Source organism: Pleurodeles waltl, chromosome 3_2 (genome assembly GCF_031143425.1).
Source record: "Pleurodeles waltl isolate 20211129_DDA chromosome 3_2, aPleWal1.hap1.20221129, whole genome shotgun sequence".
NCBI classification, from domain to species: Eukaryota; Metazoa; Chordata; class Amphibia; order Caudata; family Salamandridae; genus Pleurodeles; species Pleurodeles waltl.
In genome coordinates, this window is record NC_090441.1 from 215,857,943 (window position 1) to 215,881,932 (window position 23,990).

Genomic DNA, 23,990 nt, shown 5'->3' on the forward strand with positions numbered 1-23,990 from the left:
CCCTACTAACCCTTCTCCACGAAGCCGGAATACAAGACAAAGCCCTCAACTGGATCTCCTCCTTCCTCTCCGGCAGAACCCAGAGAGTCTCTTCCGCTCTGAAGCCACCAACCTCATCGGTGGTGTCCCCAAAGGCTCCTCGCTTAGCCCAACGCTGTTCAACGCCTACATGGCACCCCTTGCACAACAGGCCCGTCAGCACAACCTCAGCATCCTCTCCTACGCCGACGACACCCAGCTCATCCTCTCCCTTACTAAAGATCCACACACCGCCAAAGCCAACCTCCACGAGGGACTGAAATCCATCGCCGAATGGATGAGAAACAGCCGTCTGAAACTAAACTCAGATAAGACGGAAGTCCTCATCCTCGGACGCTCCCCCTCGGCCTGGGACAACTCCTGGTGGCCCACCGCACTGGGACCCCCACCTACTCCAGCCAAACACGCACGCAACCTCGGCTTCATCCTCGACTCCGCCCTCACCATGTCCAAACAGGTCAACGCAGTCTCCTCCTCCTGCTTCAACACCCTCCGCATGCTCTGTAGAATCTACAAGTGGATCCTGACGGAAACCAGAAAAACGGTGACCCAGGCCCTCGTCAGTAGCAGACTTGACTACGGCAACGCACTCTACACAGGCATCCCAGCAAAAGACCTCCAACGCATCCAGAACGCATCCGCCCGCCTGATCCTCGACATCCCCCGCCGATGCCACATCTCCCACCACCTAAAGGACCTCCACTGGCTCCCCGTGGACAAGAGGATCACCTTTAAACTTCTCACCCACGCGCACAAAGCACTACACGACGCCGGTCCCGCCTACCTGAACAACAGACTCAACTTCTACGTCCCCTCCCGCCAACTCCGCTCTGCCAACCTCTCCCTCGCCATCGTCCCCTGAATTCAACGCAAGACCTCCGGAGGCAGATCCTTCTCCTACCTCGCCGCCAATACCTGGAATTCTCTCCCGACCTCCCTGCGCCAGACCCAGGACCTCCTCACCTTCAGGAGACTCCTCAAGACATGACTCTTCGACCGATAGCAGCTGCCCCCCACCCCCAGCGCCTTGAAACCCTAACGGGTACATAGTGCGCTTTATAAGTTTAATGATTGATTGATTGATAGAGGCAATAATTCTCCATTTCTGTTCTTTCGAGCACGCAATTTTCCACTTTACAGGATAGATGTTTTTTCAAGAGACATAGAAGGACAGAATGAACACGGACTTGATGTTTAGGAAGGAAAAAAAGGGAAGACCAGGATGTCATCCAGGTGTGCCACAAGAAACTGGTTCAGGATGTCACATACTATGAAAAACTGCTGGATTGGTGGGGAGGCCAAAGGGCATGGCTCAATACTCATGCCCTAAGGGTGTCCAAAAGCCCATCTTCCACTCATCACCCTTCTTTATCCGGAGATGACAGTAAACTCCACAGAGGTCAAACTTTGTGAAATATTTAGCACCCCAAACTGACTCACGGATGTGCTTGATGAGTGGAAGGGTCCTTAATATTAACCTTATTCAATCCATGATAATTGATGAAAGGTCCTATCTCTTTGAAATTCTCAGAGACTAAGAAGAGAGAAGATTCAGTGGCGGAAACTGATCAAGTAATCAAGCCGTTTCAAGGGTTTTCATCCAAATATTCTCTCATAACCTGCTTCTAGAGTGTGAAAGAGAGTAGATTATGTCATAGGAAATTATGGCTCCAGTTCCATTGGGATGGCACAATCCAAATCCCTATGAAGAAGAAATCACACAGACATAGACTTCTGAAAGAACTTAAGAGACTCTTGATAAGTCATAATTATGGAAACGGTCTGGGCTATAGAGGCTTGAGGCTTCAGAAAGTTCTTGTACCACTGGAGCCCAATAGCTCCTGTCTCAAAAACAAATGTCTCTACAAGACTGGAAGGAAAGAGAGACAACCCTGATCTTCCAACAGAAGTAGGGAGTTTGTGATTCCAACAAGGGTATCCAAAACACGATGGCATAATTCAGAGACATTATTTGATCAAAGTTAACCATTTATTTATGATTGCCTAAAGACACTAAGAGAGGGACCATGATAGAGATCACTAGATCCAAGGTTGATGGAAATCCATTGATAGTCTGTACATGATCTGAAGAAGACTTGTTCCTGACCCGAACTTTCAGTGTCTGGCCACACCTCAAGTCCATATACATTCCAGAGGCACTGGAATCTAACAAGGCTGGAACAGGGATGGTCTTGAAGAATTAAATCCAATGTCACCAAAGGTGAACTGGACCCATCGGAGGAGCTGAAAGCTTTAGGATGAGTAGAAATGTACACCCTTTCTCCAATACAAAGAACTAGATCTGTCATTTTCCTTGTGGCTAGGAAGGTCAGATAATACAGACTTGCAGCAGGAAATGTGGGTTTTCACAGAAAAAAACTCGCTCCTTACGTCTTCAATCCCATTTGTGTCAGACAATGAGCCTGTAATAGATCTGAGTTGCATTGGTTTGTTAGCACATCAGGCGAAGGATTAGTAGGTTCAGTAGTTGGCTCTGACTGCCTAAAAACTTGGGGAGAGGGAGTAAAAGTAAACCTATTTTTTCTGTTCTTTCTTTAACTTCTGTGTTCACAGGAGAACTTGATCCAGTCGTTAAGCAAATGAAGGAGCTCTGATAACTCTTGCCTACTCATCTTTTAACTTCTCTTTCTACCCTCTTCACAATAAGGTCCTGAGTGTGTTCCACCATGTTTGGTTTCACCAGCAAGATCCGAAAATTGTGTACAATAGGGCAGTACATCAGACTTTTCCTGTGATATGTCACACAAGACAACCTCTGCAGAAGCTTCACATCCAGTTCTTTCAAACATCTTGAAGTTTGTCAGGAAATTGGCATCATTTTTCAGACAAGGGTTTTCTGTGACAACTAAAAAAATTGGACGACTCGGAACTGCGCAGGTCAAGGCACCAATCAGATACTTAACTTTGGGTCTGTCAGAAGGAAAATGTCCAAGTCAAATAGAAAAATAAAACACCAGGCAGTCCAGAAACTCCTTTAATCTTCAAAGATATCCGGAATACTTTGAAGCTGAAGGAGTGATTCAGGAAGGTTGCAAGACCTGGAGCGGATTGCTTGTCGAGGGGTAGCATTCTTGGTCCTTAAATGGTCTAATTCCAAAGTTTGTTGCTAAAGGACAGCGGTCAGGTCTACATCCGTATCTATTGCAAAAACAATCAGAAATGTTGGTGTTGCAATCTGTTCAGGTCTGAATACTTACCTGTAATCCTAGTCCGTGTCTTCCTCTGTCTGATGTACAGGAATGTTTCTGGAATATGTGGCAGGCAAGTGCCTTCGAGAAGCTGCCACCTTCTCAGGATGTAGAAGCCAAAGGCACAAAAAACCTCCTTGCTGGACGAAAACTTCAAAGGAGTGAAGAAAACCAAGAATCCGAAAGTGGAATTCTTCAGGAACAAGAAGTCTGGATCAGCAAATGGAGGAAGTGAGGAAATAAAACACAAAAGACCACTGTTTTGTGGGGACGCACCTTGCAACCAGACTGAAGTCTGCCTGTGGTAAACGAAAAGAAAAGGAAATGGCATCCAACGTCACAAGAGGAAACTCTGAGGATTGGGAAAACCAGAAAGATATTAAGAAAGAAAGAGCCATGATGGAAAGGAATCAGAAAACGAAACCTGAACCAAACTAGTTGCGGAGCAGCTTTAAAAGGCAGCTACAATCCCTCAAGCAAGTGATAGCCATTTTGAAGTTGGAGGAGTAAGGGGCAGCAGCCAGGAGCCCAGAAGCACAAGGGAAGGCAGCTCCTGATGAGTGGAACTCACAGTCTGCAGCTACAGGCTTCATGCAGCATTTCTTGAGACCCGGGAACACGCAAGGTACCACAGTTCCTCGGTGCCCAGGCAGTCAACGTGCTGCAGTCACAACAGAAGCGTGAGGAAAATGCAATTTAGGCAGGGGAACTGCAAACTGTAAACAAGCATTTGCAAAGCAAATAGGTCTTACCTATGCAAGAGCTGCTGGTTTTGCCAATGTGTTTTAGCCACTTTGTACACCAGCATGTTTGCTGTTTAGCATGGCTAAAGGTTAGTCGCATAGAGGAGAGTGGCTAGGAGCTTTGTAGAGTAGAATGGCATAGAGTGTTGTAGAGTGGGATGGCAGAGAGTGTTGTGTACTGGAGTGGCAAAGTGTGGAGTTTCGTAGTGTGGCATATATTGGAGTGGCATAGAGTAGAGTGGACTGGTGTAGAGTGCATTGGAGTACAGTGTTGAAGAGTATAGTGGCATTGAGTGCAGTGACATTGAATTCAGTGGCAAAGATTAGAGTGGTGAATAGTAGAGTGCAGTAGTGCAGAGTGGAAAAGATTGGAGTGGGTGAAGTGGAGTGGCATCACATGCAGTAGCATCGCGTGGAGTGGCATGACAGAGTAGAGTGATGCTGAGTAGAGTGGCACAGAATAGAGAGGCGCAGTGGCACATAGTGCAGTGGCGCAGAGTAGAGTTGAGTGGCATAAAGTGCAGAGGCATAGAGTGCAGAGTAGAGGCAAGTGGCATAGAATGCAGTGGTGTAGGGTGATGCAGAGCAGAGTTGCATACCGTAGTGCAGAGTATAGTGCTTTAGGGTGTAGTAGCATACAGTGTAGTGGCATAGAGTGCAGTGATGCAGAGTGGAGTAGTGCATAGTTGACTGGCACAGAGAGCAGTGGTGTAGAGTAAAATGATGCAGAGTAGAGTGCAGTGACAGTGCAGTTGTGTAGAGTGCAGTAGTTCAAACTAGAGTGGCGTAGAGTACAGTGACAGCGTGGAGTTATGCAGAGTGGGGTAGAGTGGCATAGAGTGCAGTGACATAGAGTGGAGTTATGCAGAGTGGAGTAGAGTGGTGTAGAGTTCAGTGGCGTAGGTTGGAATTACGCAGAGTGGAGTAGAGTGACACAGAGTAGATTGTTTGAGAGTAGAGTGCACTTTATAAATTGGAAGCCCTCCTTCCCCAAAATCAATAACCCAGTTTCTGACAGGGCCTATTCGAGTAAATAGTTTTTACATTTTAAATAAATACAAGGTTAGCAAACATGTGCCTGAAACATTTTGCCATAATTTAAGTAACATTTATTGACAGTTTGACTTTGCTAGCTATCTTTTTTAACACTGCATCCCATCCAATATAATAGAAAATAAGCATCCATTTTTCGTTGAATTGTTTACTCTGCAAAATTACTTAATTTGTCTTAGACCTGTGGAGGGATAATGTCAGTGCTTAATTTGTGCTTGTTGTTTCCGGTGGTGAGCACCGGCACTTATTTTTCAGGGCCGGCGCTTATTTTTCTGCCTCAAGCATTTGCTGCGAGCAAAAGACACATATGGGAAAGACGGAGGAAGATAAAAACGAAAAAGCGGCACAAAGGGAGAAAGCAGAAAGCTGCAAGAGTGAGTGTTAGGATGGCTTTACATGGATGGAAGAGGCCCGAGGTGGCCTCAGGATTACGCTGCCTCAGTATTCTGTGTTCTCACATTTAATTGCAGAAGCTGCATGTTTAAGAGGAGGGCTTTGGGCACCGGCACCTTTTTAGTTACAAATTAAGCACTGGATAATGTTCTCGATCATTCCCACAAATAATGTTTAAAAGACATGTGCCATTCCCCTAGGAATGCTAGCATACAAAAGGAAGATTTCTCTTGTCAGTCCTGCTGCTGCCTTTTCCTTCCTCGATTGATCTTTCAAGCATGAGTTAGAGGTTTTTCTTCTGCCCTAACATAATGTTTACTGCCGAATGAGGCAGAAATCTAAAGCTTGCAAGTTATTTGTGATTAGAGCCCAGGGGCTCGCCCTGCTCCTGGCGAAGCCCACTGCTGCTCAGTGACATTCTATGGCTGGCACTGGAACCAAGACCTCGGGGCTGCGCTGTGTATATGACATTGATACTGGGACAATATTTCAGTATGGGGCCAAGCCACAGGGATCCACTGTATAAAACCGGCCAAAAAATAGCCCCCACCCTAGGATCGCCAGAAACCCGTCCCATTCGAAGGAAAGCCAGCATGAACAATCTACTGAAACCACCAGTGACAGTCACATTGTACTCTCTCAGAGAGGTATTTAAATCATGCGAAAGCAGCTGATTTACAGGTTTCTTCAAGTGACATTGACATCAAAAGTAAATCAGTGGCTGGTTTTGTCTATCTTACTGTAGTAGGCTGGCTCTCTATATGGTGAACGAAAATTATGTGCACTGTGCAGAGAGTCCAGAAAACCCCACCTTGGTATCCAAAGGCAAAAACAGACAACCCAATGCTCTATTTTTGTGGTAGTGTGAGCAAGCAGTTAGGTTTATCTAGGAGTCATGCTAAGCATTTGCTGTACTCACAGTATCATTAAATAGAGACACACACTCAGCAGAATAACTTGAGTCCAATTCGCAAAACTAAAGCTGATTTTATATAATATTTAAGACCAGGACCTTTGTTACAAGATAAGTACTTTCAGATGATTTTTCAAAGTTCGGAAAACGTAATGCTTTTATGCGTAATTGCGCACCATTGAAGTCAATGGGAGAAATTAGAAATTTGCATATAAAATCAGGCAATGCTCTCACTAGTGTCACCTTTTGTCCTTAAGTCGAGGCCGTGGCCAGGTCCAACAGTCCAGCAGGAGAAGTTTGTGCAATTCCTGGTTTAAGGTGGATCAGCGGCTGAAGGTCTTTGAGCTAGTGCGCACCGGAGAAGGGGCCACTTGGAAATGCACTGCACAAGGGGACTTAAAGGTAAGTCCCAGGGGTCTCCTTGGAGGGAGGAGGTCACAGGGGCTTGGGGCTCGTGGGAGCAGAGCTGGCTGGTCAGTGGAGAGGCCAGTGGGGCTGGGTGCAAGCTGGATAGGTCAGCCGGCCGCTGTGCATTTTCAGATCTGTGTGGTCAGAAGCAGGCAGTTTTGAGGTGGATTGGAGGTCAGACAGGTCACTCAGGAGGTGGGTCTCGGGCACGCTAAAGTCCCTCAGGAGGTGCTTGCTTCTGGTCTTTTAAGAGTCCGGGGGGGGGGGGCTTTTCTTCTTGGTGGTTGCGAATGGGGGTCCAGTACCCCAGGTATTGGTACACCACAGCTCAGGTAGTTCCTAGGACCACCAAACTTGGTAAAGAGGCAGGTCTAATCCTCAGGTGCTGTTATGCAGTTTTTAATTGGGCTGCTCTGTCGGGGTCATTGGGTGGCAGCCGGGCACTAAACCGGATTTCAAGGTTTCCTTGCCTGCAGGGTGCCGGAGAGTGATACCTTCACTCTGAGAGAGGTGCTTGGCGATTTTTATACGGCTGGAGGTGCTCCGAGGTTTTGTGGAGTCCTTCAGGTTCCAGGTGACACCACAGCGTTTATTGACAAGTGTTTGGAGCAGCCAACAAGGTTTGGCGCCTTTTTCTTTATGCAGCAGGGCTTCAGTTCTCGTGCCTCAGGCCTTCTTTGTCCTGGTCTTCTTGTGTCCATTGAATCTGAAGTTCTGGTCGGGGGTTGCCACCTAAGTAGTGTATTTAGGGGCGTTAGTGGAGGTACATGGTTGTAGCCAATAGGCTACATACCTTGGGTGGCTACAACCACTACGTGACCACCTCCTTTTGGAGGGGGACACAACCCTAACTTTAATTGGCTATTTTCCTTCCATCCAAGAAGGAGAAAAATGAAATGGAGGGGTCACTTCGCCTGCCACACCTGAGGGGTGATGCTGGCTGAGGGTGGCCACCCATGCTATTCTTCCTAGTTTTCACAACAGTTTTTCCGCCTAAAGTGGGGGCTGAACTGGGGGGGTTGTCTTCTGCTGGTAGCAACAGAGGCTGGGGTCGCATTTCAAAGGCGGTATAGTTTTTGAAGCTTCCTGTCTGAGCAGGGTGCCTGCCTGGGGAAGGAGGTGTGCCACCTCTGCCCAGGAAAGGCTTTGTCTTCTGGCCCTAGAGAATGTAGGCTCTCACCACAGGGGTCTAGAATCATGTCTGGTGGTGGCAGGCTGGTTAAGACCAGTCAGCAACCATGCCAGGGCTGTTAGGTTTTCAGGGGGCTCCTCTAAGGTGCCCTCTGAGTACATTTGATAATAAATCCAACACTGGCACCAGTGAAGATTTATTATGCTCAGTTGTTTGATACCAGACAACCCAGGGTTCAGAGAGGCTATCATGTAGCTGTGAAACTCGTACTGACCAGTGTCCAGCACATGCACTTACTAAGGCTTCCCTGTACACTTACTATGTCTAAGAATTGATAGTCACAGTAGGGGCATATTTGCTCATGCACATATGCCCTCACCTGTAATATAATGCACCCTGACTTAGAGCTGTAAGGCCTGCTAGAGAGGTAAATAATTTATATTGCATGCAGTGTTAAGGGAGATGGCACTCAAGCTGAGGGTCATGTCATGTTTGCAATTCTGGGAACAACTTATCACGCAGCCTGCAATGGTAGTCTGCATGAGGCTGGTCTGGGGCCTCTCAGAGTGCACAAGTGAAGCTGCATCTCTGGGGCCCCTCTCCAGTACCCATGCCCTAGGTACCATTTACTAGGAATTTTCGAGGGTGGTTGAAGTTGCCTGTTAGAAATGGGGTTTTTGGTTGGCAGTCAGGTTACCCCCTGTCCAAGCAAAAGCCCTCACTCTAGTCAGGGTAAGTCACACACAATCCAAGATTATCCTGTGCCCACCCTCTGGTAGCTTGGCACGAGCAGTCAGGCTTAACTTAGAAGGCAATGTGTAAAGTATTTGGGCAATAAATCATACAATACCACCATATAGCACCACAAAAATACACCACACAGTGTTTAGAAAAATATAGAATATTTATCAGGATAATTGTAGGTCAAAAGTATAAAGTTGCAATGGGAAATTGTAGAGATATCACGGAAAAGTGATATAAAGTGTCTTAAGTCTTTAGAATATAAACAAAGTCTCTTTCAAGCACAAGTACCTGGTTTGGAGTGGCAAAATCTCCTCAGAGGGCCACAAAGGAAGAGGTGTGTGGAAAAAGGGTGTGTGCATCGATTTCTCCCCAGCACACACGGACTTGCGTCGTTATTTTCCACGCGGGGAAGACGTGCGTCGTTTTCCGGCGCGCGGACAGTCTCTTTCTGTGGGTCGCGGGGATTACCAGATGTCCCGGGTCTGTGCGTGGATTTTCCTGCTTGTTTTCCGGCTGCGCGTCGTTCTGCGGGCTGCGCGTCGAAATTACGATCTCACGGCAGGCGTCGCGTCGATTTCTCCTCTAGAGGTCGGGCGGCGTTGTCCTTGTGAAGCCGTGCGTCGGATTTCCGGTCGTCCCAAGAGCGTCGCGTCGATCAGCATCAGTGTGCGGCGTTTTTCTCGCCGCGGTACACGCTGTGCGTCGAACTTTTCGGCGCACGGAGCGTCCAAGTGAAAAAGAGAAGTCTTTTTGGTCCTGAGACTTCAGGGAACCTAGGAGGCAAGCTCTATCCAAGCCCTTGGAGAGCTCTTTCACAGCCAGACAAGAGTTCAGCAAGGCAGCAGGCCAACAGCAAGGCAGCAGTCCTTTGTAGAAAGCAGACAGGTGAGTCCTTTGAGCAGCCAGGCAGTTCTTCTTGGCAGGATGTAGTTTCTGGTTCAGGTTTCTTCTCCAGCAAGTGTCTGATGAGGTAGGGCAGAGGCCCTGTTTTATACCCAAATGTGCCTTTGAAGTGGGGGAGACTTCAAAGAGTGGCTAAGAAGTGCACCAGGTCCCCTTTCAGTTCAATCCTGTCTGCCAGGGTCCCAGTAGGGGGTGTGGCAGTCATTTGTGTGAGAGCAGGCCCTCCACCCTCCCAGCCCAGGAAGACCCATTCAAAATGCAGATGTATGCAAGTGAGGCTGAGTACCCTGTGTTTGGGGTGTGTCTGAGTGAATGCACAAGGAGCTGTCAACCAAGCCCAGCCAGACGTGGATTGTAAGGCACAGAAAGATTTAAGTGCAAAGAAATGCTCACTTTCTAAAAGTGGCATTTCTAGAATAGTAATATTAAATCCAACTTCACCAGTCAGCAGGATTTTATATTACCATTCTGGCCATACTAAATATGACCTTCCTACTCCTTTCAGATCAGCAGCTACCACTTCAATACTGTATGAGGGCAGCCCCAATGTTAACCTATGAAGGGAGCAGGCCTCACAGTAGTGCAAAAACGAATTTAGGAGTTTTACACTACCAGGACATGTAAACTACACAGGTACATGTCCTGCCTTTCACCCACACAGCACCCTGCTCTAGGGGTTACCTAGGGCACACATTAGAGGTGACTTATATGTGGAGAAAGGGGAGTTTTAGGCTTGGCAAGTACTTTTAAATGCCAAGTCGAGGTGACAGTGAAACTGCACACACAGGCCTTGCAATGGCAGGCCTGAGACAAGGAAAAAGGGGCTACTTAAGTGGGTGGCACAACTAGTGCTGCAGGCCCACTAGTAGCATTTAATCTACCGGCCCTATGCACATAGAGTGCACATTACTAGGGACTTATAAGTAAATTAATAGCACAATCAGGTATGATTCAAGGTTACCATGTTTTAAGGGAGAGAGCATATGCACTTTAGCACTGGTTAGCAGTGATAAAGTGCGCAGAGTCTAAAAGCCAGCAAAAACAGTGTCCAAAAAGTGGAGGGAGGCAGGCAAAAAGTTAGGGGTGACTACCCTAAGGCTGTCAGGTCTAACATTGCCAAACAAAGTACAGTTGTGAGAAAGAGATCTGGCTTTGGGAACCTGTTTAGCAAGGTCCCAGGGCACTTACACTTTGATACCACATCATGTTCCAGGCAAAACGTGGGGGGCTAACCATGATAAAAGAGGCACTTCGTCACACTTACTGTTTCCCCAAACAAAATAACCACTCAAATAAACTATTACTGTAAATGTCGGTTATAAACACAACGCTTACTTAAATTGCACTTTATGATAATCATATACACACAAATAGTATAATAGGCCAATGCAAAACCCACTTTCTCTTGCAGATTTTTCTCTCGAGTAACGCGGACCAGAAACTCTAAGCTCTCCTCCTCATGGAGTGCTCAGTCACCTGCTGTCGGACGGGCTCACAGTCTTGTGGTTGGAGGATTTAATATGCTTGTAAGTGCCTATTGAATAGTGACAACTTCTGAGCTTGTAGTGTGCCTTGAAAATAGCAACACAAGAGGATGATGGACGGAGTGCTGAAACTTTTCAAACACTCAGCCCTAGTCACAGATCTGGGTTTAATCCATCGTACTTTTGCTCACCATGCCACCCAGGTTTAGACGCAGCCATATGCAAATCAGTCTTGATCCTGTTCCTCACAGGAACAGTCCAGCCCCAACTGCAAGGCCAGGTCCTCTCTGGACCAGAAACAAGCCTCCTGGGACCGGTTTCAGGATATCACCCTTCATCAGCCAGGCTAGCTTGAATCCAGTGGCACAGAAAGCAAGGGACCCACGTCTGGGCATACCCCTACCACTTAAGGAAATTTTAGCAACACGTAAAGATGATGGACGGAGTGCTGAAACTTTTCCAACCCTCACCCCCAGTCACAGATCTGGGTTTAGTCCATTGTTCTTTTGCTCACCATGCCACCCCAGATTGAATCCAGCCATACGCAAATACGTCTTGACCCGGTTCCCCATGGGAACATTCCAACCCGAACTACCAGACCAGGTCCACCCTGGATCGGAACCTAGCATCTTGGGACAGGATCAAGACTTATTTGCATATGGCTGGGTTCAAATGGATTTGGAAGGATAGATAGTACACACATGAATTAGTGAGCTTAAGATAATAAATGATATATGATCCTACTTAGATGATAGAGATACTTCATTTAGGAAAGCACGGCCATCACGTACAATTTATGGCATGCTTCATCACTGAAGTTTTCCACGAAGCAGTGTTTAGATGGGCTTGATTTGAGCAAGAAACATTTCAACTTTGGTGAAATCTTCAAATTATGCAGCAGGTGGTGGCTTTTATGGCAAATGAGGAAAATAGAGGACTGTGCAGTGCTTTAAATGGGCAGGTACTGTCCGGTAGTGAGTACCAGCACTTCTTCAATTTGAAAGGGAGAGTACCTGCACTTCTCAGCACTCCTGCAATATATTTAATGGGAGAGTACCTGCATCTCTCAGGAGCAAACAGGCAGTTTAACTAGAGAGTACCTGCAATTCTGTTTTTCCATTTAATGCACTGACTATTCAAAAAACGCTACAACCAATGTAAATTAGGTGGAGCAGCAAAATGGGTCCTGCCTTGAACTGCTGCAGCACATGCTGGCCCAGGAGGTCGTCCAGCGCTTAAGGATGAAGAAGAGAAGTTGCACCTGCAGCCTCTGTCCATGCTTGAAGAGAATACGTCTCGCTGTAGGCTTGGGAAGAATCAGAAGAGCTAGGGTGAGCAGATTTTAAAAACAAAAACCAGGACATTACAAAACATAGAAGTAGCAGTAGTATGAGTTTTGAAGTGACTGAGGGCTGCAGAATGACTTAAGCAGGAGCTGGGGAGAGGATGTGGCATAAGGGCGAGAGCTGCCGACTTTGGAGCTGGGAACACGGGTCGAGTCTCTGTGCTGGCTCAACATCCTGGGATTCTGGGGAGATCACTTAATCTCCCTGTGCCATAATTTAATGTGCCCTTGTGTAATGTAACCGGTGCTCGTGTAAAGCGCTCTGATACCTTTGGGTGTAGTTTGTATTACAAAACTGAAAGTTAAAAGAGAGCGAGCCAACGGGAAATAGAGAGAAAGAGATACTGAGGAGTGTTAATTAAATGCAGTTTTTACACAGAGAACGAGTCAAGCTTTGATTAAATGAGGGTTGACGTTATGCATTGGCGCAGATAAGCCCGTGGCTGTCTCTTTGGTGACACCCCGCACGCCGGTCCCTGAGCTGCGCCCGCCGCACTGTCCTCTGTGCGGGAAGTTGAGAGTGGTACGCGCTCCGCGGCTGCCAGGAGATGTCTGTTTTACAGATGTCTGTGTAAAGAGCATGCGCAGTGTTCTGTATCCGGAGCATGCGCGTTGTTGTCCTGAGCCTACGCAGTGTTGCGTGTTCGGAGCATGCGCAGTGTTGGATGTCCGTCCCAGGAGCATGCGCAGTGTTTGGCCTGAGCCTACGCAGTGTTGCGTGTTCGGAGCATGCGCAGTGTGGTGTTTGTCTCCGGAGCATGCGCAGCTCGCCTGTATGCGTCATTTGTCTGCGCCTCGGGTGGGGACGCTCCGCCCCTCCGGGCTCGTGTGTCCCGCGGGAGCCCTGGGAGCCCCCGGCGGCGGCAGCACGGTGAGTCCCCCCGGCGGGAGGGCGAGAACGGGACCCGGCGGCGGAGAGGACAGGCAGAGACCCCTCCCTGCGGTGCGGGCGCTCCGGGTAGGAGGCCGGGAGGGCCGAGGGACGGGCGAGTGAGGGGTTCACTCAGGGCGAGTGAGGGGTTCACTCAGGGGCGAGTGTGGGGTTCACTCAGGGCGAGTGAGGGGTTCACTCAGGGGCGAGTGTGGGGTTCACTCGGGGGCGAGTGAGGGGGGGTTCACTCGGGGGCAAGTGTGGGGGGGTTCACTCGGGGGCAAGTGTGGGGGGGTTCACTCGGGGGCAAGTGTGGGGGGGTTCACTCGGGGGCAAGTGTGGGGGGGTTCACTCGGGGGCAAGTGTGGAGGGGTTCACTCGGGGGCGAGTGTGGGGGGTTCACTCGGGGGCGAGTGTGGGGTTCACTCGGGGGCGAGTGTGGGGTTCACTCGGGGGCGAGTGTGGGGTTCACTCGGGGGCGAGTGTGGGGGGGTTCACTCGGGGGCGAGTGTGGGGGGGTTCACTCGGGGGCGAGTGTGGGGGGTTCACTCGGGGGCGAGTGTGGGGTTCACTCGGGGGCGAGTGTGGGGTTCACTCGGGGGCGAGTGTGGGGTTCACTCGGGGGCGAGTGTGGAGGGGTTCACTCGGGGGCGAGTGTGGGGTTCACTCGGGGGCGAGTGTGGGGTTCACTCGGGGGCGAGTGTGGAGGGGTTCACTCGGGGGCGAGTGTGGGGTTCACTCGGGGGCGAGTGTGGGGTTCACTCGGGGGCGAGTGTGGGGGGGTTCACTCGGGGGCGAGTGTGGGGTTCACTCGGGGGCGAGTGTGGGGTTCACTCGGGGGCGAGTGTGGGGGGGTTCACTCGGGGGCGAGTGTGGGGTTCACTCGGGGGCGAGTGTGGGGTTCACTCGGGGGCGAGTGTGGGGGGGTTCACTCGGGGGCGAGTGTGGAGGGGTTCACTCGGGGGCGAGTGTGGGGTTCACTCGGGGGCGAGTGTGGAGGGGTTCACTCGGGGGCGAGTGTGGGGTTCACTCGGGGGCGAGTGTGGGGTTCACTCGGGGGCGAGTGTGGAGGGGTTCACTCGGGGGCGAGTGTGGGGTTCACTCGGGGCAGTGTGGGGGGGGTTCACTCGGGGGCAAGTGTGGGGGGGTTCACTCGGGGCAAGTGTGGGGGGGTTCACTCGGGGGCAAGTGTGGGGGGGGTTCACTCGGGGGCAAGTGTGGGGGGGTTCACTCGGGGGCGAGTGTGGAGGGGTTCACTCGGGGGCGAGTGTGGAGGGGTTCACTCGGGGGCGAGTGTGGAGGGGTTCACTCGGGGCGAGTGTGGAGGGGTTCACTCGGGGCGAGTGTGGAGGGGTTCACTCAGGGGCGAGTGTGGGGTTCACTCAGGGCGAGTGAGGGGTTCACTCAGGGGCGAGTGTGGGGTTCACTCAGGGGCGAGTGTGGGGGGGGTTCACTCAGGGGCGAGTGTGGGGGGGGTTCACTCAGGGGCGAGTGTGGGGTTCACTCGGGGGCAAGTGTGGAGGGGTTCACTCAGGGCGAGTGTGGGGGGGGGTTCACTCAGGGGCGAGTGTGGGGTTCACTCAGGGCGAGTGAGGGGTTCACTCGGGGGCGAGTGTGGTGGGGTTCACTCGGGGCAGTGTGGGGTTCACTCGGGGGCGAGTGTGGAGGGGTTCACTCGGGGCAGTGTGGGGTTCACTCAGGGCGAGTGTGGGGGGGGTTCACTCAGGGGCGAGTGAGGGGTTCACTCAGGGCAAGTGACGGGTTCTCACGCATCAATAGTGTAATCAAAAGACACGTGGCCCTCGGAGCCCGCAGCAGGTAAGAAGTGTACATACAGTGGGAGACCAGTTTAGCTGGGAAGTAGCGAGCGAAGGGAGGCCCAGGCGGGGCACAGGCAGGAGAGTCAGCAGCACAGGCCGAGAACCGCAGTATCAGGAAGAACCAACTTAAGGTATGAAAGGGAGGTGTAAGCAGCGAAGGGACACAGCAGAAAACTGGATTGAATTTGAAAGGTGTGCTGTTTATTTCTTTTTAAGTGCAGATTTGCAGCTCAGTGAGGTCTGATGGGAAACTGTAGTTTGATCACGGTCACAAACCAACTACTTTATAATACAGCCCTAAAGTGAATAGGTTTAATGGACCAAATATATTAAAGCAAATAGAGAGGTTTCGTCTCAGTGTGGGGGTCACATATGAGCACAGAAAGTCTAGACTCACTGCTTAGAACAATGTCAGAGTCTTCACCGCCCTCTGATGAATATGACATTTAGACATGCCTTAGATTAACACACCTACTTCACCTGCGCACCTCGAAATAGTTCGGTTCAAGAGCAGTCGAAAAAAAAAATTCAAAGATGCTTCTTTGAGCAGGAGGGTGCTGACAACCAAAGGAAGCGGATGATGCTTTCTTTGGTGTAATAGTTGGAGGATATGACTTCAACTTCAGAGAACAGCAATTCTGCACAATATTCAGCACCCACTTGCCTGTTGTCATTTTCTTCCACTCTACCAGATGATTGATTATGCTAACTCCTTTCAGAGTGGCTAATGCAAGAGGGTGAAAAGGAGACCCACTGTGTGGAAACTCATGTTTGTTAACTCTCTTTTCCTTTCACGACTTTCAAGGTTTAAAATACTTCTGATGCTATTGCTGCGAATGAAGCTGCTGCAGACACTGAGGGGTTAGAAATGCTTCCTGTACTTCTTATGTTCTGTAGCCCAACTGATTTATGTGTGTGCAGTTCAGTTTTCCTGCACAGTATTTCGTCTTCTGCATGGGCCCCAAACAAAGTATTAGTAGAATATTGTACTTTTAAAATCCTTTCTTGAACCTCTAACTTTCTAACCTGTCAGGTGGAGCCATAAATATCGATGAAGGGCCAGGCTATGGCAGAAGACAGGGGTGGCTAATTCAGCAGAATCAGCAGCAGCACTACTTACTTGATTGGAGGCCAACATTCCCTTGTTGAAGCACCTCTAAGAATTCATGTTTAGTTTCGCAAGGAAGTATTCCTTGAAACCTCTGAAGAGTCTGCCTATTGTGCTTCCTGAGTGAGGCAGTCGCACTTGCTGTTTTCATGGCAGTCACCGATGTTCCACAGGACATGCGGCCAATTTCTCCCTTCCCTTCCCAGGGGACACTGTAGAGGATGTGAAGTGAGTTGACGTTTTGTTGTTGCAGCCACTGTCACTATCAGTGAATGAGGCAGAGAGGCTGCATGCATTAAAAGAAAATCCTGCTCGCGAGGCCTGTGTGTGTGTTTTTTTTTTCTTCTTTTTTTTTTTTTTAACCATGTTGGAGCAAATTTAGCTGAGGCTGGAGCTAGAAACCACACCACCACCGGTTCAAGAACACTTGGAATCTGGGCAACAAAGGATGAGCAAAGGAATGGTAGGGCATCATTTAGAAAATGACATAAGAATTGTATTGGGCCATTGGTATTAGGATGTCCAGTGTATCTGTACTTCTTACCAATACCTTCTATCGGTATGTGTTGTGGAGAATCTGAAAGGGTCAGGAAGTAATCGCGAACAGAAGATGAAGATTGGGTGTAATGAGAAGACCTGGAGCATTTTGCTTACTTAACCAATGTGTTGCTCTTGAAGATAGAGAGGACACCAGTAACTGTGTTGAAAGTAATTGCCACAACGGCAAAGTATTTGAGGACAAGGCTGAATGGAAGAAATTTGTGATGTCTTCTTGGGTCCAGGCTCGGTCCTGACCTCCACGGATAGTGAAGGTGAAGATTCAAGGGAAGACCGGGGAAGGAAGGGTTAGTAGTGACCGCAACACATGGGGATGCCACTGCATCACAGTAGTAGGTATTAATTGCCTTAAACTCACACACTGAAGGGTTCACTGGGGGGAGACTTTATTAAATAGTTGATCTGCCTATATGAACCACCAATGCTTACCTGTACCCCCTTTTTTAGTTATTGCACAAAAAAGCTGTATGGTTTAAGAAAAATGCATATTAAATGTAAAAAAAAGAAACGTGTTGAGAGTAATGTCATGAAGGAGACCATTGATGTAAATCATAGCACCTAAATGCACCTTCTTGGTGTTCTGGATCACAGTCGTGAAGAAAGCAGTGGAGTAGAGGGAAGTTCCTCTTCTCATCCCTCAGATCTTCCGGCTACCTGTTCACGCCTGCACTGTTCTTCATGAAGACTAAGCAGCTTTATCACCTTTCTGTCTTTCAGACTTTTTCTTGACATCTGCTTACAGAAGTGACAGGAGTCTGGACAATGCCAAGGCAGACAATCTAAAAAGCATGAGAGACTGTTTGGGAGATGACATTTTGTCAGCATCTTGGACTTTCATCTCTTTTGGATTAGTAGCCAGTGTAACTTCTTGAAGTGCAGGTGATGAGTCCGTCTGGGGAGGTCAAGGATAAATCTTACTGCTGAGTTTTATATACTCTGTAGTCTTTTCATTTTCTCTCACTGCTCCTTTAAAATGGTTTGTGTGTGTGTTTTTCAGGTCGCTAGTTTTTTTTAATTGTTTTTTTTTGTAGTGTTTTTTTTCTTTTCTATTTTAAAACGTATTGATTTTTAAAAATAAGTACTCCAAAATTGGCTAATATAGCCTGCCTGGCTGTTGTAAAACATTTCTTTTGTTCAGAAAAAAATGTCTCTTTCCAAAATAAATTATTATATTTTATATATATATATATACTCTCTCTTTTTCTTTATGTAAAAGTGTGATCTGGGATTTCGCGCATGGGCATGAAAAATTGTGCTCTGGGATTCAGCGCATGGTCATGGCAAATCCCTTGACGGAGAAGAAGCTTTAAAGGTTCTGAGAGCGACTGCAGTGATCTTTGTAGAACTGAGCAGTTGTAATGTGTGGTTGTGGTAATATCTGTTGCACCTTTTCTGATTATTGAAGAGATGCAGGGGTGTGGGGGGGTGGATTGAAGGATTGCCTTTAACCAAATTAGTAAATCAGCTACTTCCCCGCCTCCTGCTGAATGTCTTCGTTGTGAACATTCTTATTACATCATTGTTTCTGTAGTATATTATTGGATTCATTCTTGGAGGATTTTCCAGTTACCAGTGTCTTGACATTCACCCGCATAGAGTTTCTCTTGTACTGTGCTCTTGGAATAAACTCTCTTTATTGAAACAACCCACTTTGGAGATTATTTCAGAGTACTCCTGGAAATAAGTGTGAATTACAAAAGTCAGTGCGGTACTCATGCAGGCAATTGTATAACTTCTGCTTCAGAAGGGATGTCACTAATGAAAGCGTTGTCTATCTGCTAGTGTTCATCAGTACAATACATACTGCACCATGTGTGGGTTGAACATTGTTGTATGAGCACACAGGCCATAAATCAGCCTAAAGTGTCCCATACAAACAATGATGTCATTAGTACCTCTCAAAACACAGCAATCCAGACCATCATGGAGCAAGAGTGGTGCTATCAAAATGCCCCAGTTTCATATTGTGGACTTCCACCCTAAAAGCATAAGGATGTGGGTTAAATGTGATCTGTGTGTGGAGATGTCTTAATTAAAGAAGCAGTGTGTTTACTGTTGTGTTTTTGTTTGCCTTAAAAACAATACATTTTGTTTATAGAAAAAGTGGGCTCTGTTTGATCTGCAAGGCTTCAAATGATCCTGTTCTTTTGAACTGTACATCAAAACTATTCTGAGATTTGCCTTTGAGAAATCTGTAATCATCCCATCTAAGCTACCTTACCCACGTTGTTTTCTCATAAGTGCTCCTTCTTTCAATCACACTTTACACAATAATTGAATAATCTAAAGTATAAGCGGAGTTCCATATTAGTCTCCCATAAGCCACTTCTTTGGAGTGCACACTCTTTTAGTTACTTTTATTTGTGCTGATACCATGATGTTTCGTGTTAGTAGCATCTCAATGTAGTAAATGAAAAGGTTAGAGATTCCAATGTGTGGTAACAAATCTAATGGTTTAACTGTCCTTTTTATCTGGCAGGTACTGAAACAATGAGCTCAGAAAAATGGTGCAACTTTTGAAGAATAAACAGAGAAGGCACTCAAGTTTAAGCTTTATCAGGAACAGTAAAATTGAACTCTCCAACACTACAAGGAGGGCACTGATGGTTTAAGGATGATGTTGTCAGAAAGTAATACAAAGCTCAAAGGAGAGGAGGCCTTTCTTTGCCAGAATGGTTTTAGTAATTCCGTGTGTTTCAGTTTACATCGAGTGCACCCTAAGTGATCCTAAAGTTGTAATAGATCAGAGTACACATGCAACCATGGAGCAGTACCCATGTTCGGAATGCAATAAATCTTACAGTATCAAGGCAAGTCTCTTGAGGCATGTACTGAGGCACATGACTCCAAAATCTCACCAGTGTACTGAATGTGAGAAAAGATTCCGTACAAAGAAACAACTTATTTATCACCGTAAAACACATTCTCTCAAGGGACCTTGGAAATGTACCGATTGTGAGAAACGCTTTAATACAAAGGGACGACTTAAAGTACACCTGAAAAGCAACTGTCAAGATATAGAATTTCTTTGTCAAGAATGTGACAAAAGCTTCACTCACAAGGGTAATTTTAAAAGACACCAGATGATGCATTCAGGAGAGAAACCATTTATGTGTACTACATGTGGGAAAAGCTATACTCGGAAGCAGTATCTCATTAGTCATCAGGCAGTGCATGCAGAAAATGTTTGTGTCAAAGCAAAACCCTGTCACTGCATTAAATGTAGGAAAAGCTTTTCCCAGAAGAGGCATCTTACTGCTCATCAGAGGATGCACACCGAGGCAGCAGCCATGACAAATGGGCAATATCAATATCCTAAGAAAGAGACAAATGGTGTACAATGTAATTTCACTGACCACCAAACATCACTTTGTACAAAAAGAGAGGGGCAGTGCGATGCCTGCAAAGACACTTTAAAACAGATCACTAATCATGTCAAAGATCACAGAGCATCTAACGGGGAGCAAAAAGATCAATGCACTGAGTGTGAGAAGAGCTTTACTCAACATATTCACCATATTCTTCAGGAGACAAGAAACACAGAACGGAGAACCGGGAAAACACACACAATTATAGCTAAGCTCTTAGAAGTCTCTGTCCCTAATGAGTACTTCATTCCACACCTTTCCTGATTGGCAGCTAAATAGTTACCTAGCATTCAGGACAAGTCAAGACACCTCTTAACAACGTACCCCGCTTTTGGGGTTTAGTCTCTGGCAAAGCTATAATTCTAAGAAAGCCAATAGAATATAAAACATCTTGTCCGATCCACAGAAAACGGGAGGCTGATATAAAATACTGATGCAAGTAAAACAACATAAAAAGTGAAAACACAACCTACAACCTGCAAAATCTACAGTATACTCTTTAAAGAGTAGGATGAAATACTGCTCCATGTAACAGCTGAAACACATTGCTGATCAGTGGTCTAGCTGCAGAAGGCGAGTGTCTCTTTTTACTAATACCAGCAAATGGTTGCCATGTTTTAATAATTACCATTATATGATGAACCAAAGCATCCCCACTCACTAGCCATTACTGAAATGCAATACGAAAAACGCCTGTGCACAAAGTTTACATCAAAATATATATAGGAAAATGTCTTGACTGATGTTTTTTTAAAGATCTGTCTGACACATTTAAGCAGTCAGACATATCTTAAGAATGTGCAACATGTGTAAAGAAGAACCATCATGGTCAAAGTATATCACTGTTATGTTTCAATAAAAGGGGACACTTCATAATTTTGTGCAAGTCATATAGGAAAAAGTGTCTTCTAAAAAACCTCTTTAGCACCAGAGAGCGGTGTACAAGAACAATAATGTTATCCGTTATAATAGGCATTGCATATGCAATATCATATTTGCAAAGTTCAATATACAGGCTGCTGTAAAATGTGTATGTAGCATTTCTCCATTCGATTGCGTATATGCCCTTAGGAATATTTCCCCACGGAGTGATTTCACCCAGTGTGCCTAGCGTGCTCTGTGCCTCACTTGATAAGTTGTCACCTTGTGTTTTCATGCCCAATGAGTAAAGAGTTAGGCACAAAGGTTACTTGTAAGAAACATGGCCGTGTATCGGTCATACACGGAAAAATTCAGGTTACGTTGCCTACACACTCGTATTCTATTTTAGACACAATAAAATGACCAGAACAAAAGTATTGTGAGCAATTTCTGCTATTTTTCTCTGATCTTTCATTATCGAAAATATGTCCAAATTAATTAGGGTATGTAAATGAATGTAGCTTCAATTAGTAGCTAACCCACAAGCAAACATCTAATTAGATGTTTAAAGAGTAAGATGTAATCCCATAACACATTCAAGTGGGTTTATTAAGTATTTATGCCTAACTTTCTTTTTTCTGACTATCCATTTACATATCATAACAGTTTGGAATTAATATTGGTGTTTCTGGGTTCAGTTGTGTTCACATAATGGCCACCACTATTTCACCTGTCTACCACAGTCCTGTAAATCTGTGATGTTTATTTATCGAACTGTCCCAAAGGACACCAGCAGTGTGGCACGTGTCTGGAATTCACGGAGCGTAATTTAGAGCCTGAATTAGAGTTTGCCGGACGGCTTACTTCATCCCAGGTGTGCAGATTTCCAGTCTGCTTTAATATAACTGTTCTATCCTGTGACATTTGTAGTAAAACAAACAGGATATCCGTCACATGTGAATTAGTACACGTCCGCAGAACTCCAAGTTGGGCTTAGTCTAGCTGATAAAAAGAATGTACTGAAAAAACAAATGTAATTCATTATTTGCAGTATAGAAAATTGCAAAATATATTGTATAATACATTACTTGTGAAAAAGCGTTTGGGAAATTTTAAATGAGAAACTCTAGTATTGCAGTATCTAGTGGTTCAGGAAAACCAGTTGATTTGGAAATATTTATTGTCTGTATTTGTGAGCCTTTGAGAAATGCGTGAGCAGATACATGTTTGAGGGTATTGTTGCATTAGCTGCATTTTTTAATGATTTCTTAATTTGTCCAAATTTGCCTTTTCTCTCAAGCCTTAATAAGAACATTGCTCTATTTTAAAATTAATGTGCTGCTGGGGTTAAAAAAATGAACTTTTTTTCTGGCAATCTGCAAAACAGTACTAAATAAATGTGTATGTTTTCTGATCATTTAACTGCCACCAAAAATGTTATCCAGTTTACTGGCTATTTGTATAGATGGCCTTATTGTGCACAAGGTTATCTGTTTTACATTTATTTCTGTGTTTGATGTTTACCAAGTGGACTCTGTATCAGGGTCCCACATTTTTTCTGGATTCTTCTTAAAATTAGAACATTTTAGCAGAGGGATTAGAAGCTAGAGAGATTTCCTCAGTAGTAGAGGGGAGGATATTGACTCAGATAAGACAGAGGTATCCATAGGTACTGCTGGGGAAAGGCAAGGCTCAGGGCGACTGTAGGCTTTAGCTACATTTCGAGTAGGTTTGCCTGTGGATCCACTTTATTTAGTCATATATGAAATCGGCCCCGGAGCTCCCATGGATGTGGTGTTGAATATTCAATGTACCGTGATGGCACCCCCATTAGCTGATAGTTGAGGGGTAGAAGTAGAGTGATACAAGTGTAAGATGAATACAAGGAGTATGAGGTATCCTTCAGCAGCATTAGACAAAAGTCAATATTTGATAAGAGGGGAGTGCTCATTTAGTTTAGTTGGTGCAGATGTGTGAGGTCAGAAGTGGCATAGTGTTGGTGGTTAATGGGGTGCCAGTGCAGGAAATGCCTTTCCAAGCAATTCTTGCGAAGTCTGGGAGACAAACGTACCTAAGCATCTTTCTACTGTAATAGGTTCACCTATGTACCTTGGGCAACACTGACCACATGGACAAGAGCTGGTACACATGGACTTCTAGGCAAAGTATGGACTCAATCTTCTTCAAGATTGGAGAAGTGATGCAAAGGCACCCATGGCGTTAAAGGCACTCGGTGAACAATGATCCATGTATAAATGGTCTGTCCTGAAGACTGGCCCAGTGCAGAGCTGAAATTTCATCTGCAAGTAGCAAGGCAGTGTGACTGGAAGAGGAATGTCTCAAGGAAAGAAGCAAGCTGTCTTGTCAGGAAGATGGATCTATGAAATGTGAATGTGATGCAATTATGCATATGAGGATTTGTTTTAATAAACTATACAGATTCTTCACCAACATTGTGATGCCTCTGTTTATTGAGGACAAATTAGAGATGGGTGTATCCCCTCATGTCACATCAGTATCAAGGGCTTCCATCTCTTCAAAACGTGGGGTTGCATTATTCTGACACGAGAACAGTGAAAAGCAAACATGCAGAATTATAGATGGATATCTCTCAATAATGGATTTGTTTTCTGCCAAAGAGTGCCAAGTGACTTTAGTTTTTTTTTTTTTTTTTTAAGAACACTAAGAACATCAAAACAGTAAAGCATGCAATTACATTAACACTAGTTATCAAGTAAACTCTTGCAAGTAACTTGGAAGCCTTTTTACTCTAGGGGTCATATTTACAAGCCATAGTAGTGTAATTTTTATACACTTATGTCTTAAGGAGGCCATTTCCCCGTGAAATATTTACAAAGTGGCACAATGCATGCATTACGTCATTTTTTTAACCCCCTGCGCCACATTATGCCTGGGCCAGTCACAATGCGTGCAAGGGGGCGTTCCCACACAGGGAGGCCCATAAAAATGGCACAGTGAAATTTACAGGCTTTCACTGCACCATTTTTAGTGTCATTCTTAACGCCTGACTGAGACAT

At 46.3% G+C, this 23,990-nt stretch overlaps 1 protein-coding gene across 5 annotated transcripts; it reads left to right on the plus strand.

Moving 5' to 3' along the window:
• Nucleotides 1-13,093: 13,093 nt before the first annotated feature.
• On the plus strand, nt 13,094-23,405 carry LOC138286715 (zinc finger protein OZF-like). Of its 5 annotated transcripts, XM_069227225.1 has the most exons (4): nt 13,094-13,237; nt 16,091-17,055; nt 17,441-17,602; nt 19,203-23,405. In XM_069227225.1, exon 4 carries the CDS (start codon nt 19,396-19,398, stop codon nt 20,353-20,355), a length of 960 nt encoding a protein of 319 aa, XP_069083326.1. In that variant the 5' UTR covers nt 13,094-13,237; nt 16,091-17,055; nt 17,441-17,602; nt 19,203-19,395; the 3' UTR covers nt 20,356-23,405. The 5 variants fall into 5 exon arrangements, with proteins under 5 accessions (XP_069083326.1, XP_069083325.1, XP_069083324.1 ...); XM_069227224.1 differs by lacking the exon at nt 16,091-17,055 and having other exon boundaries at nt 13,094-13,324; XM_069227223.1 differs by lacking the exon at nt 16,091-17,055.
• The last annotated feature ends 585 nt before the right edge of the window (nt 23,406-23,990 follow it).